The sequence below is a fragment of the Canis lupus genome, chromosome 1, assembly GCF_048164855.1.
Source record: "Canis lupus baileyi chromosome 1, mCanLup2.hap1, whole genome shotgun sequence".
Taxonomy (NCBI): domain Eukaryota; kingdom Metazoa; phylum Chordata; class Mammalia; order Carnivora; family Canidae; genus Canis; species Canis lupus.
The window spans coordinates 43,369,972-43,384,806 of NC_132838.1; the positions used below are offsets into that span (position 1 = coordinate 43,369,972).

General features: G+C 35.0%; 1 protein-coding gene across 20 annotated transcripts in view; it reads right to left on the reverse strand.

The window, feature by feature from the left end:
* Positions 1 to 14,835, reverse strand: part of SYNE1 (spectrin repeat containing nuclear envelope protein 1) — a 449,600-nt gene that overhangs the window by 91,807 nt on the left and 342,958 nt on the right. For all 20 annotated transcript variants that reach the window (XM_072828127.1, XM_072828137.1, XM_072828100.1 and 17 more), the window contains 9 exons: positions 14,663 to 14,795; positions 14,178 to 14,360; positions 12,832 to 12,981; positions 12,053 to 12,229; positions 11,237 to 11,392; positions 6,944 to 7,099; positions 3,978 to 4,148; positions 1,944 to 2,077; positions 1,347 to 1,551 (listed from right to left, as the gene is read on the reverse strand). In XM_072828127.1, the coding sequence (XP_072684228.1) occupies positions 1,347 to 1,551; positions 1,944 to 2,077; positions 3,978 to 4,148; positions 6,944 to 7,099; positions 11,237 to 11,392; positions 12,053 to 12,229; positions 12,832 to 12,981; positions 14,178 to 14,360; positions 14,663 to 14,795 (1,465 nt within the window). The remainder of the gene's footprint in view (positions 1 to 1,346; positions 1,552 to 1,943; positions 2,078 to 3,977; positions 4,149 to 6,943; positions 7,100 to 11,236; positions 11,393 to 12,052; positions 12,230 to 12,831; positions 12,982 to 14,177; positions 14,361 to 14,662; positions 14,796 to 14,835) is intronic.

Here is a 14,835-nt window from a genome sequence, read left to right on the forward strand (position 1 = left end):
TTTTTTCCCCCTATCTTTCCATGTAGTTGATATCAAGTCAAAATACACAGAGCTACATTTGACCTTTTTCTGCTTAATATTATACACACAGGGGATGAGTTTGTCAACAGCATCTTTCATATGCATGGTTGCATTATAGTGGTTGCGACAGACCCTCCTATCTCAGTGGAGCATAGAGCCCCAACAATGGCCCTGGTGAGCAGGGATTAAAGCATACTGTTGCTCCATTTTCTTCTATGGCTTCTCTTGTCTCCACCTTTTGTGGGACACTCTTAAATGCTCAAAATGTAACCAATGGAAATTCCCTGTTTCTGGTTTCCATCTATCACTAAGAGATGACAAATGACTTATTCTACCTGTTGAGGGTGCTCCACCAGACATGGTGGGAAGGGTAGAGCCTGTTAACCCTGAACAGTGACTCCCATGAGAGGTAGAAAAACAAAAGGCAGCTTTGACCTTGACATAGATCTTAGACAAATTCAGAGAGATAATTTGGAGTATTACCCCTTAAAACCAGTGTGTATGTATCAACTCAGGAGGATTGAAAATTGAAAATGACAAATCTTGTAAGAATAAATTATGTGGAAGGAGGTGAGAAAAGAATTATGTTATCTTTACTGTAAATATTAAACTTCAGCCCTAAAGTCACTATTCAGTATTCACGTTAAAGTATTACAATAGGTTGAAATTCATATGCTTTTTATAACTTGCCTAATAAACCGATTTGGGAAAGTTTACAAGGAGATCTTTGAAACAAGTTCATTAAAATAAAGACAAATCAGGACAAATGACACATGGTAGGAACCATGTAATGGGTGAAACAAGAGAACAGTTTCTGAAAACCTAAAGTAGGTTATTGGCAACTTCAGAGAAAAAGATAAATATTAAAAAGCTATTAAAAAGAAGCATACCAGTAAATCAGGAGAGAAAGACTTCTTATTAAGTTCTTAGAAGAAATAATTATGTGTGATGCTTACATAAGAGATAATGGACTTAAATAGGTAATACCTTTCACAGTGGATTTTTAAAAGGTACATTATTTTCCATACTCTCTCATATCTTAATATTGACCAAATGTGTAAAAACAAATAACCTAAATCTTCATGTGGATGGCATGCTATTTGGAAAAATGCAAAAACAACTCCTCTTTAAAAACAGTGGGAGGGACCACTTAAATCTGATACATGTGCAACAGTGTTCTGAAAACCTAGCAGACTCTGATACTTAAAAACAACTTTTGGATAGCTGTCCCACATACTGAGACTGTACTAAAAGCTTACACACATCAGCACTAGCCTTGCTGAAATTGAGAGAGAGTCTAAGACCAGCCTGGGGGGAAAACATACATTGCAATCTTGAATCCATGTAGCAGCTTCGTCATCAGCAATGTCCTTGTTAGTGGCTGCCTTCAAGAGCTCATTGGTTCGGTCCTCTTGCTGCTGAACTGTAGAAGCACACTGTTGGGAGTAGTCCTTGTATCTTTGCCAGAGTTGAAGTAGGGCTTTGCTGGAGTGCAGCTGCTCAGCAATCTCTTCCAGCAAATTATTCCATCTAGAAACAATAGCCAACACTCATGGGCAGATTAACACCCCTCACCAAATGCTGTTATTTGCTATTTTATTTTTCATGATCCTGCTTTATGTGAATATGGAAATAATGGGGGGTGTCTCATTTCTATTAGACATAATTTTGCCATGTAGTATTTTCCACTTGTATTTCAGGGGCAAAAATGAGGTCAATCTTTGGGTATATAGCAATTGTAATCTCTTTCTAAGGCTCTTCACCACATTCAGTTACTTTAAATTCATTTGTGAAAACTGAAACATTAATAGAATCTATACAGCTTGAATTCAAAATGCCAGCAAATTTTAATTGTATCATTATTTATAACAACACTGTGATATAAATAATGTATAGCAGTGTAAAAGTAGCATGTTCCATACCTCATATTGACATCTTTTAATGTATTGGTAAGAGTTTCTGTCACAGGTGGGTGACACTCTTTTAACAGTTGGTTGGTGATAGAGCCAAACCTCTGTAGGTTCTTTTCCTGTTTTTCCAGATCATCTTGAAGATTCTGCCCCAAAATTAAAAAAAAAAAAAAAAAAAAAAGTGCTACGGATGACATGCCAAGATAATAAATTTTAATAATCAAGTTTAAAAGGAATTTATAGCTGTTTTCACAAATATATACATAAAAATATATAAGCCATAACTTTGTTCTGATGCTTTATATTTTCTTTAGATAGCCATTTTTTCTTCTATAATTTTGTTCTTATGAGTGTGAAAAGGGATTCTTTAAAATTAAATCTTCTTACAGTGGCATCTGGAATTCTGCTGGAAAAGCTCACATGAGTGTCCTTGTCCTTCACCTAGTAGGAAGCTATGGTGGTGGTATGCATGCAATCTGTCACACTGGTTCTCTTTGTTACTCAGAGTCAAAACCCAGGTTTCCATTTTATTACATACCTAGAGTTGTTCTACCAGAAACTTCAGATAAATAGACCGTAAGAAGTCATGGCTTTTCTGAGTATCAGTTATAAATTCTATCTTTGGGTGTTCTTCCTTGCAAAGAGCATTTATTAGACAGGCTATAGACTTGGCCCAGTCTTCTACCAAAAACTAGCGAAAGGTCTTGAAGGAAATATTGCTGAGGTGCTAGACTCAGTTCTTAATAAAACTCTATAGGTGACAGAGGCTACAAAAATCCAGTTTTGGGGCAGCCCAGGTGGCTCAGCGGTTTAGCGCTGCCTTCAGCCCAGGGCGTGATCCTGGAGACCTGTGATCAAGTCCCACATCGGGCTCCCTGCATGGAGCCTGCTTCTCCCTCTGCCTGTGTCTCTGCCTCTCTCTCTCTCTGTGTCTCTCATGAATAAATAAATAAAATCTTAAAAAAAATACAGTTTTATTTAACACCAATATCTGATTGCTATCAAATCAAAATCCTTTCAGATCTTAAAGATAGCATGTGCTGGTATTAAATACAGACTAGGCTAAATTAAAAAGTACTTCTAATCTCCTCAAAGTTATAAAATATGTTTTCAAATTTAGTATTTGCAAAGCAAATTTTAATGATTTTCAATATATGCAACAATTGTTTAAGGTTTAAATATATGTATTTTTTATCCTTCCTCCTTTCTACCCAACCCCAAGAAAAGGTGTTCCCTGCAGATCAGAGAGTCTGTGTATGAGGTCAGCAACATATAAAGTTTCATTGCCAAGCCAGGGAAAGGGATTGATGTAAGGAGGGTACATGCTGGGCTCTTGCTGGCAACTCATCTCTTGAGGGCCTATGCTGCCCATCTTGTATCATATAGTCTGCATGAATTAGCCAGGGAGAAAGAGTGGCCATAGGTGACAGTGCCCAATCAGTGCCCAGTGTGCAGGAGGGTGAGGGCTGGAGCTGATTTGAAGGCAGTGGCCTGAGTTAGGAGACAGTGCTCTGCAGAGTCAACAGCAGCGATGTCATTCTGTATGACAGGAAACCAAGCAGTAAGTGCTAGAAATAGAGGCTTATGTGTACAAATCAGGCAGACCACTGTTACTATGCTGAACAAAAAGAAAACAACTTAAGAGTTTACAAGTTTACCATTTTTGCTATCTTTCTCTTTGTTTTCTTTTTACTTCCTTAGAATATTCTTGAAGAAGCAGGATAAAGAGAGAAAGGGAAGATATAAAAGTAGCAACGAGATCAAGGAGGTTGGTTTAGATGTGAAATCATTTTATAAAATGCATTTAAGTGGATATTTTTATAATAGAATTTTAAAAATCATTTAGTTATATATTAACTAATCCAGAAATTTGGTATCTATAGGCAAGTTTAAGTTACAAATAAAGCACGTAGGATTGATTCTACGTATTTAAAAATAATTAAATGCAAACGATATACAGCAATATTCTAGAATGCTGTTCATGTTTGCTTTTTTATTTTCAGAAATTAAAAGGAATATTAAAGATGGTTTAACTTCATTCCTTACCTGAAGATTGTCTACCTGAACTTGTACAGCTTCTAAAGAGCCAGTCAGCAGACGGAAGCGGGAAAGAGAATATCTGGCCTCCATGAGGTAGGTGTTTATCTCATCAAAGGCCACCTTGTGATTGTTCCATTGGTCAAACACGGACTTCAGCAGTATCTTTAATTGCCCAACCTTTTGAAAGAGGCAGATGCTTCTTATAATCGCATAATATTTAAAATTTTAAATATTTAAAATGATGGAATTCATATTGAATTGATGGAAACATTAATATTTAAGAACTTCATCAGGTTTCAGACATTATAAATAAACTAGAAAAGAAAGATTTGAAAAGAAAGACATAGAAACACTGAAATTTATATATTTTTGTGAATTTTTGACCACTCAGTCTAAATTAGAATGCTTAAAAAAGTAACATACAACCTTTGAATGTAAATATACACAATATGTATTCTATATATCTATATAATATACAGGTGATAAAAGATTAATATATTTAACACCACAGTTAGGAAATATATTAAATTATTGTTTTAAATGCATTAACTCATTTAATTCATATAACAACCTTACGAGGTGGGTATAATTATTATCCCCATCTTACAGATTAAGAAACTGAGGCTCAAAGAGGCCATAAAAATCACCTGAGATCATACTATTGGAATATGAGAGACCTAGATTTGAATCTAGGCAGTCTGGTCCTAAAAAATGAAATAAAAATCTATCTATCTCTTCCCTCATTTCCTTTCTCTCTCTTTCTCTCTTTTTAATCTCACATATGCATGTTCACACACAAACACACACACACCAACACTCAAATTCATATCTTAAGACAAAACATTTAAGAACATCCTTTCCCTAGACTTATCTGCAACAGAAAATTTAAGCTCTTTGTTTGGTCTGTGTTATTTGGAAAGATATCTACTTTGGACTTCTTGAATGGCACTCTTAATCTTCTAAATGTAATATTTTGAATAAGGTAGAAGTATGGCCATAATTAAGGAAAGAGATAATATAAATTAGTTTATATCTACATTCTCTGCTTTTGTTCTTAATATAAATAAAAAATGCTGAAACCAATCAAACTACTACCTAACGGGCCAAAGGACTATGAAAGTGCTGTTTCAGAAATGGTACAAAGCCTCGAGGTGCAGACAGGGGTGAGGGCTTACTTAGTTTATGCAAGTCAGGGGCAGACATGAAAATAAAGCCAGGAGAGTAATCAGAGTTTTTAAATAGTCTATTTCTTCTGTGTATTATTTTCACTTGCTTTTCATGAGATGTTTCTGTGAAAGAACCACTTAATTTATTTACATAGTAAATTATTTCCAAGATTTGTGATGATTTATAAGAATGCATAAAATTAAGTAAAACAGATTTAAAACTGGGTTAAAGATAAGGTAAGGACAGCCTGGAAGGCTGCACCTAGAAAGGTAGATAGACTGTAAGGAGCTGTTTGCTGTATGCCATAGGTCCCAGTCACTTAACCTGTTTGTGCCTTAGCTCTCATCTCTGCAAACTGCCATGATAAGTACTCGCACAGGTGTGTGCAGAGCAGTATTTGTTGTTATTCATATTTTTTATTGGAGACTTCAGCACTCCATTAGGCATAGATTTATCAAATGTCTTCATAGAGCTTACATTTTAATGAGAGAAATTTAAACAAGTAGGCTGAAAACTTTGTTAGAAGTTGATAAATAATAAAGGCAAAACAGAGAAGGGCTTCAGGGAGTACGAGGTAGGGATGTGGAAGCTATCATTTAAAACAAAGCCAACAGGAAAGCCCTCACTGAGAGAGCAGATTTGAAAAAGTTTGTGGAGAGGGAGAAACCCATGCGGATACGTGGGAGGAGGTGTTCCAGGTGGAGGCGAGAGCCAGTGCAAAGCCCCTGAGTGTGAAATGTGCCGATTGAGTTCAAGAGTTAGGAAAGACCAGAAGCAAAATGAATGTGTGGGACAGAAGCAGAAAATACGTTGGAGAGACCATAGAAGGCCAGGTCCTAAGGGCCTTCAGGCCCTCACCAGGCTTTGGCCTCATTTTTAATAAGACAAGAAGCTACTGGGGGCAGGGGAAGGGTTTGGTCAGATGAGTGGTGTGACCTGGTTTCCATTTAACAGGAGCTCTCTGGCATGGAGGCCACTGGAAAAATCAAGGCCGGCAGTGATGTTGACTTATACCCCAGTGTAGGCTATGGAGATGGGGGGAGGGTAAGATTCTTGATTTGTGCTGAAAAGAAAGCTGACAAGACTGCTGATGGATCACATGTGAGGTATGAGAGAAAGGAGTGAAGAATGACTCTGGCTTTTGCCTACGCAACCAGGCAGAGCAGTCATTAACTGGGATGGCAGAAAGCATAGGTTTGTGGGGAAAGAACAAATGTTGGCTTGGGCATGTGAGTTTGAGGTGTCTACTGGTCATGCAAGAGGAGCTGTCTATAAATTGAATTTCTCTCTCTGCCTCTGTCTGTATCTATAGTCTAGGAGAGAAATCCAGGCTGGGGATTTACATTTGAGAATTGTCTGTACCTAGACAGTACCTATAGACGTGGGAATGGATGAGATTGCCAAGAGAGAATGTTCATAATAATGTTTATTATAGGAAATATCCAAAGCTAGACTTAAAAAAAAAGTCTAATAGGGGTGTCTGGGTGGCTAAATCAGGGAAGTATTCAACTATTGGTTTCAGCTCACATCATGATCTTCCAGGTAGGGAGACAGGGCCTTGTATCAGGCTCCCTGCTCATCAGTGAGGAGTCGGCCTCCTCTGCCTTTCCCCTTGTTGTCTCTCTCTCAAATAAATAAATAAAAATCTTAAATAAAATAAGGAAGAGGTTAACGAAGTAGACCTAATATAAAGAGATCATGTAGAAATTCTGTAACTATTTACTGTTATTTTCAGAAAACCAAAACACCATGACATGTTTGGACACAAAACAGCCTTGGAGTCAGGTCTCTGCAAGCAATATTACCATGTGGTCTAAATTTGCCCAGGTTTGGTTCAGCTCCCGCAGCGTGCTCATGACAATGCCAGAGACTTCTTCTTTCTTGTTCTGAATCAAAGCAAGTCCACTCTGCTCAATTCTCTCTACCTCTTTTTCTTTTGCTTTAACCAAATCTTCTAGATCCTGAAAGATTAAAAATAGTCATTTTAAATTGTTCTATTGTGGAACTCTGTACACTGAAATTGAGCTATTACAGCCCCATATCCCCCCAAGTTTTTGCTAATCCAAAAAATTTATCATTCTAGGGAGATGGTCTCCACAGCAATACTTGTTCCTACATTTAAATTTTTAAAACAGCCTTTTAAGAGAAATTAGCATAACTTTTTTTTTTAGCATAACTTTTAAAAAGTAAAATTTGATTACCTAATAAAGACAAGGCAACATGTAATTTTTTTTCAGGAAGTAAGAAGGAAAGAAATATATGTGGGAAATGGTAACATGATTTATATTCTTAAATTCATGAATCTTGGTGTGGGAAAAGTTACATAGTCCTAGGCCACAGGATGAAATGTAAAAGGATGGTATTCTCGGTATCTGAGTTTAGTTACATTTCTGCTACTATTAAGATGTGCCTCTTTAAATTAAAAACTTCTACTGGGTCTCTTTCTTCTGACAGAAAATCAGAATCTCTTTTAGCCTTCCTTTTTCCCTGATTCTATATAATTCTGAAAGGTTATAGGCTTTTTTTTCATGAATCAAATCCTATTTTTAGAGGGCATATGCTTTTATAACAGTCAGTATGAATTCTTCAAAAAAGAAAATGCAATGAGGCAACATTGAGGAGATCAGCCTTAACCATACATTATAACCCTAGTTTATATTTTAATGTCATTTGAAACTTTGGAAAGCTCATTTTGGATGGATGAATAAGTGGGAGATCAAGTCATATAACCTGTCTTGGATTATAGAGCTGGTGAAGCCTGGAGAAGGGATTAGAACCCAAGCCTGCTGGGTCTACTGACTCCTAGCACAGTGTTGGAAGCGAGTCCCCAGATGTGACCTGTGGAGAGGATGTAAGTTCCAGATGCGGCTGATGTGAGAAGCCATATATTAAAGCCTGGTTGCATGCTTACGTTCAGAAGTATATCTCCAGAACTAGATACGTAGATTTGTACGCACTGGAGTTTAAAGTGAAGAAAATTCTTAAATAATATACATGAAATGTCTTCTAAGCTGTTAAAAATTTGGCAAATGCAGGATAGTATTAGTCTATTCAGCTATTTGGTCATCAGCCATGAGTCAATACTAATTTATTTATTTTTCTCTCCTTAATTATCATAAAGCTATTTTTTTCTTGATGTATTAATTGAAAATTCATGCAATTAGTAGCCTGAAGAGATTGTTTTTATTTTTAATATTGTGCTTTCATTTCTACATCATAATTCTGTCAATATTTTGACAGCTTTAATTGATCAGAGAATGAATATGGTGATTACCAGAGTCATAGGTCCTTTAAGCAATATGGAAAACATAATTAATTTTACTATTTAAGGATTTCTCTCTCAACTTTTTTAAAGGGTTAACCATAAATAATCCTTCCAACAAGTCTTTAATATAATTCTAAAATCCAGCCATTGAAATTAAATTTATCCTATTTATCCATAGATGGTAACTTTTTTAGTGAGCAATATTAAATGAATGATCCATTACTTAAAAACACATCTCTAAAATGGCCTGCATGCTTATGCTGGCATAAAAGCAAAACCCAGGAAGGAAACAAGACTGACTGAAATATATACTTTGTCCAAAATGAAATTGTGTTTTTCTTTCCTTTCAATAATTAAAAGATAATTGTTTCTGATCAATGAAGAAAAAAGCCAAACCTAACATTTTTTTGCTCTAATAAATTATTCTTGAGTTAATTCATAAATATTATTTTTATGTTGGTTTCAATTAATAAATCACCTCTGAAAAAGTGGGAAAATATTCAAGATGTTTTAAAGAAAATAAGCTTAAATCCAGTCACCGATTTAAGTCTGCTGGCTTGAATTTCACACTTTGGTCCAGAGGAACAATTTCTCAAAAATGACAATAAATTTTTATCTAGGTTTGTGGTACTGCCAAATAGAACCTGCCATTAAGCTGTTGTGATTTTTATGTGATGCCCCAAAATAATTGTGTGGGTTACATTCATTCGGTTCTTTGTTTCAAAATATAAAGAAAGATTAAATTTGAAATATCTAATTGGCATTGTGTGTGAAATTCTCTAAACGACATTTCAAGCTTTCCCTCCTGACGCCTGGTGTGACCTTCTGTGAAACTTGGCCAAGCTTCTGCTATATTTTCGATAGTATTGTCTCTGTTAAATAGAAGACATGGTCATGAAAAGAAACAAAACAGAAAATGGCAGAAAAAAAGTACAGGAAAGAGAAGAAAAAATAGTAAGAAAAAGTAGTAGAGAATGTAGAAAAAAGGAAAATTTAATGTATTGTTTCACTTTTAACAGTAAGGTTTATCACAATGATATAACAAAGAAGCAGTAATGTTACTAATGCTAACACTTAAATGATCTTTTAACTTTGGTGGAAACATTTTAATTTAGAAGCTTAAGAGGTCTGACTTTTCATCCCTCAAAGGAAAATTGTGAAATTCTGGATTTTTTTGTACATTTAGATATACAAAATTGATGGCCCAAATTAGAAATACTACAGGCCCCTGGAAAACTGGAAATGCAGTAAGATTAGGTGATGCATAATTTTGGTCTTCAGTCTTTTATATGCCCATCTTCTGATGTGAAACATTTTTTTTAAATTTCAAGACAGAACATAAAGACTCCTAACTCTGGAAAACGAACTAGGGGTGGTGGAAGAGGAGGAGGGCGGGGGGTGGGGGTGAATGGGTGACGGGCACTGAGGGGGGCACTTGACAGGATAAGCACTGGGTGTTATTCTGTATGTTGGTAAATTGAACACCAATAAAAAATAAATTTATTTAAAAAATAAAATTTCAAGGTATTTCTCTATATGATTATTTTCTTTGTCATTTTTATGTACTCTGGAAATTACAATCCATTAGCTTGTCAGCCCGGCACAAGAGCATCTGCTCTTCCTTTTCTGAATGGAAAAGCTTTGATTGAGAGCTTAAATATATCTCTCTTTTCAGGTGCCCCCAGGAAAAAAAAAATGCTTGTTGGAAGGAAGATAATTATGAAAGGCCTTTCCTTTTGGAGTCTACAATATGAAAACAAGATTTAGGGAAAAGTGTTTCTGTAGAACTATTTCATAGCTGAGTCTTCAATTGTTCTTTGGAAATACTACAGAGAATAGTCACATCTAATCTGTACATTAAAAGTTATTGAATTATTTAAAAATTTTACTATAGCATTACCTGTAATGACTCATATTTCTTTTGTAATTCACAAGAATACCTAAGCAAATGTTAAGTGTTCTGAAGTCACTGGAAAACATTTAGAGTGTGCTCACTCCACCTGAACCAGAGATTCTTCTAATAGTAGAACAAGCATATGCTGCTGAATGCTTCCCATGGGACATGGGAGAAATTAATGGTGTCACCTGTGAAGTACTCTGCTCCTCAGAGCTAAAAACAGAATTAAATCAAGTTTCTGGTGCTAACTTCCCTTTACAGGAGATACAGAGGGGAAAAGAGCAAGGTAAAGAACATCTTAAATGAAGTCCAAGGCTCATCCAGAACCTGAGGCCAGTCTACAGGTTCTGCAGCAAGTTAATTGTATTAAGAAATATTAAAGAGGCTTAAGAGATCCAATAACAAATGTAGCATGTGGACCTTGTTGTACCCTTATGTGAGCAAATTAACTGAAAAAAAAAAAGACATTTCAAAGAAAACTGAGGAAACAGTATTATGAGTTGAGCACTGAATAATACTACGGGATTATCGTTAAAATTTTTGTGGTGATAATGACGTTATGATTATATAAGAAAATGTCCATTTCTTAGAGATGTGTATTGTAGTATGCAGAAATAAGATGACATGATGTCTGGGATTCACTATAAAATATTTAAAAATAATTCAAGCAAATATGTCAAAATCTTAATAATTACTAAATCTGATGATCAGTATAGAGGGGTTCATAGCATTCTACTTACAAGTGTATCTCAAAATTCTCATAATTTCAAATTCTTTTAAATAGGTGAAAGAACATAATAGTTAACAAAAAACTCTACAAACTCATATATAATCAGAAAAACTCATTACCGAACAAAACTTCTTTCAGTATCTAACTCTCAACTCCCAGGGTCATAAAACTGTGACCTATGCATGTCAGCCACCTGGACAAGTTACCTGACAGTCTTTCATTGCATTCTGAACTGAAGCCTGATCTCCAATTCGATGCTGTTGCTTTAGTCTGTTTTCCTGGGTTTCATACCAAGTTTTCAGACTTTGTACATTATTTTCATATTCTGACCAAGATTCCAATAAGCCTTCCAACAGCTGGATCTGAACAAACATAATGAAATGAAATGTGCAATTTTATTTTAAACTCAAGCCACTATTTCCTCCAATTACTCAAGCCGCTATTCCCTCTAAATTAAGAATTCTTACAATATAGTTTATTGGATATATGATTAAAAAATGAATCTTATAAAGTGTGAATCAGTGACTAGTATTGATAAGTAAGTAAAAAAGTCAACTTGAAAGGCAAAAGAAGTTAAGCAGCATCTTTTTAAAAAAGATTTTATTGATATATTTGACAGAGAGAGAGAGGGAGAAGAGAGCATAAGCAGGGGGAGTGGCAGGCAGAGGGAGAGGGAGAAGCAGGCTCTCCATGGAGCAGGGAGCCTGATATGGACTCCATCCCGGGACTGTGGGATCATGACCTGAGCCAAAGGCAGATACTTAACTGACTGAGCCACCCAGGCACCCCATGAGGCAATTAAAAAAATAAAACAACATGTTAACAGGTAAAGAGTAGATGATATATAAGAGAAAATAATGAAAAAGTAAATATTTGGAACAACAGGATTCAGTGGTGTCCCCTGCAGAAATATCAATGTGCCCTGTGTAGCTATACAACTTGTGAAATGAGTCTTCTTTACAGAATGTGACTGTTCTTGGCATTTTCATGTAAATATGGACAGCAGAGGCCACTTGGCTTACCTTCTCAGTCACTAGACCCTGCAGGATTTGCCAACTTTTATTCATGGCTCCAAGTTGTTCAGCAAAATCAGTCTTATCACTGCGTTTACTTTCCACATCCTGACTACTGATTTGTAGCACAGACTGATTCACAAAATCAACTGTCAACTGTTTACAGTTAATATCTATCTTAAAACCCTGAAAAGTGAAGGGATAAAAATAAGAAAACAAGGCTATGCATATAAATATCTTATATTTTATCAGGAATTGGAAAGCCTCAAGTAACCTTAAGATTAATTTTATAAAAAAAAAAAAGATGAATTTTATCATTTCCATGATTTAGCCAGGAGGCACAAACTGCATATATTTATATAACTCATTATTATCAGAAGTTGAATATATATATGATCATCCTGAATCTATAAATTTTGAACTTATAAATATATTGATACGAATTTGAATTTATAAGATTTTCAATTTATTAATGTGCTGAATGTAAATATATGTATATATTTTTAGGTAGAGGATGTAGAAATGGATAAATTGTATTATCTCACTAAACATGTTTATAAATTATAACATTTTTATGATTATTTAAATGACACAAAATCATATTCAAAATTATTCCTAGTACAACAACTTTTCTATGGTCTACAACTAGGGAGGCAATTTCCTTACCCTTGTACCCCTCTCTGGTCACTATGTATGAAACATATACTCCAAAATCTGATGTCCATAATTTGAGTTCTTTTGGATAAAAGAATCTTAAAATATGAAAAGTTAGAAAAAAGTTCCATTACCTTATATTTCTGAAGGTATTCATGAATTGCCTTGTAACCTACTGAATTTTGTATATTCTCTTCATCCTTTTGAATAACATTTTCCATAAGAGAAATCCAAGTCATAACTTCAGAAATGGCATGACGGGAAGGCAGCTTATCCATTTGGAGCTGCCCAATAAGAGACAGAATAAGACACAAGTGTTAAAATTCAAACCAAAATTCTTCCAACCTAAAACCCCTACATTAATATTTATTAATGTCCAACTGAGATAATGATTCCTAATGACATCTTTGGATCTTAACCTCATTAGAAACTTGAAACTAAATATCAGGCAAACACTGAACAATAATAGTCATCTTATGTTTACTTGACATCCGATACTATAAACATTGTATAAACATTAACTAATTAATCAAAATACCAGTAAGAAGAAAATATTATTCTTATTTTATAGCTAGTTTTATGAGTTAAAAAAACTTAACTACAAAACATTCAACAGATGTATTTTATTAATTATCTTGTAAAAATTTCTGTGTATTATGACTCAGGAATGTTAAAGGAAGAAAGAAAAATACCACACTACAAACTATCATTTTCTAGATTTTTGGCACTCTGATATTTATTCCTAAGAGCATAGCCAATTTTCTTACTCTTTAACTAAAATATACTTAGAATTCTGAATCTTACTTAATCTATCATACATTTTTGTAGATACTTATTATAATGATTTGGAGAAACAAAAGCAATAATTTAAAATATTTATGGACTTCTATGTGGTGCAGAAAGATATAGAGATAGATGTGACCTGTTTCCTGCCCCCTGGATGTGTATAGCTGCTGATTAGGAGGGTAAGAAGGCATTAAACACAGGTATTATACCTGGTAGAATGATGAATATCAAAGAGAGATAAACATATACTGTCTGGGATCTAGGGGAGAGAAATGTATTTCCAGATAAGGGAAGTACTTACATTTATTGAATGCCAGTTGTTCTATGGTAGGTGAGATTATAGGTCTTTTCTATATAGTGTGATTGAATCCTCATAACTACCCACTTTATGAGGGAAGTGTCACCCATGTTTTACTCATGAGAAAACAAAAAAGTTTAAATAAGGCCAGGTGAAGGTTCTACTACACGCACACACACACACACAGAGTAAAGAACTCCTTGGAAGATATGAAATCTGTAGGTATGGCTTTGTAGAGCAGTTCACTTTTAGTATGCAGAACAATCCAAGAGAGAAAAGTCAAGATGTCCATGACAAAGCTGATTTAAATTTGGAAGTAAAAGCAGATTAATACTCCTTTCATTTAATATTGCTTAAATCAATTATTATGATTTAAACCTATGATTATTTTTATACCTGATGGAGCTTTTCCTGTACAGTTGGAATATTTGTCAGCAGGTCAGTCCATTGGCTATCAATGTGTGACAGCTCTGAACGTAGGGCAGCTGTGTCTACTTTCTTTAATCGAAGAAGCTGATTTCCAGTGCTGAGGACAGACGATTTCAGAGAAGATTTGGCATCCACTTCTTTGGAAAACTCCTAAAAGAAGTAGCAACGTTCAAACCAGGATTAAATGGTCAGACCTTTAATTTAAGGAAAGAGAACCATTTACTGCATAAACAATTTTTCTTTACCTCTTGAGAGTTATGTTAAGCACTCCAGAGGAAAACAAAAGCAAGCAGACCATTGCCTTGAATGAAAGCCAACAACAAAGCCATTCCTTGAAAATTACTTTGATGAGGCAATTATTGACCATACATAGTTAACACTGACATACCCTCTATAGCTTGGCTTATTAAGTATATAAAACTGAATCAAGTGCTTTAGATTCTTAGGCTTACCAGGAAGGCATTTAGATGATCACGGACCATTTCCAGTTCTTGTGGGACTGTCACAGATTGTTGAGTCCAAAATTCTAGCCTGTCTTTTGCAGATTGCAACCAGTGAATAAGTTCTGCAGATTCGCTTTGATATCTGTAATTATATTGATGAGCCTATTAAGTAAACATCCAAT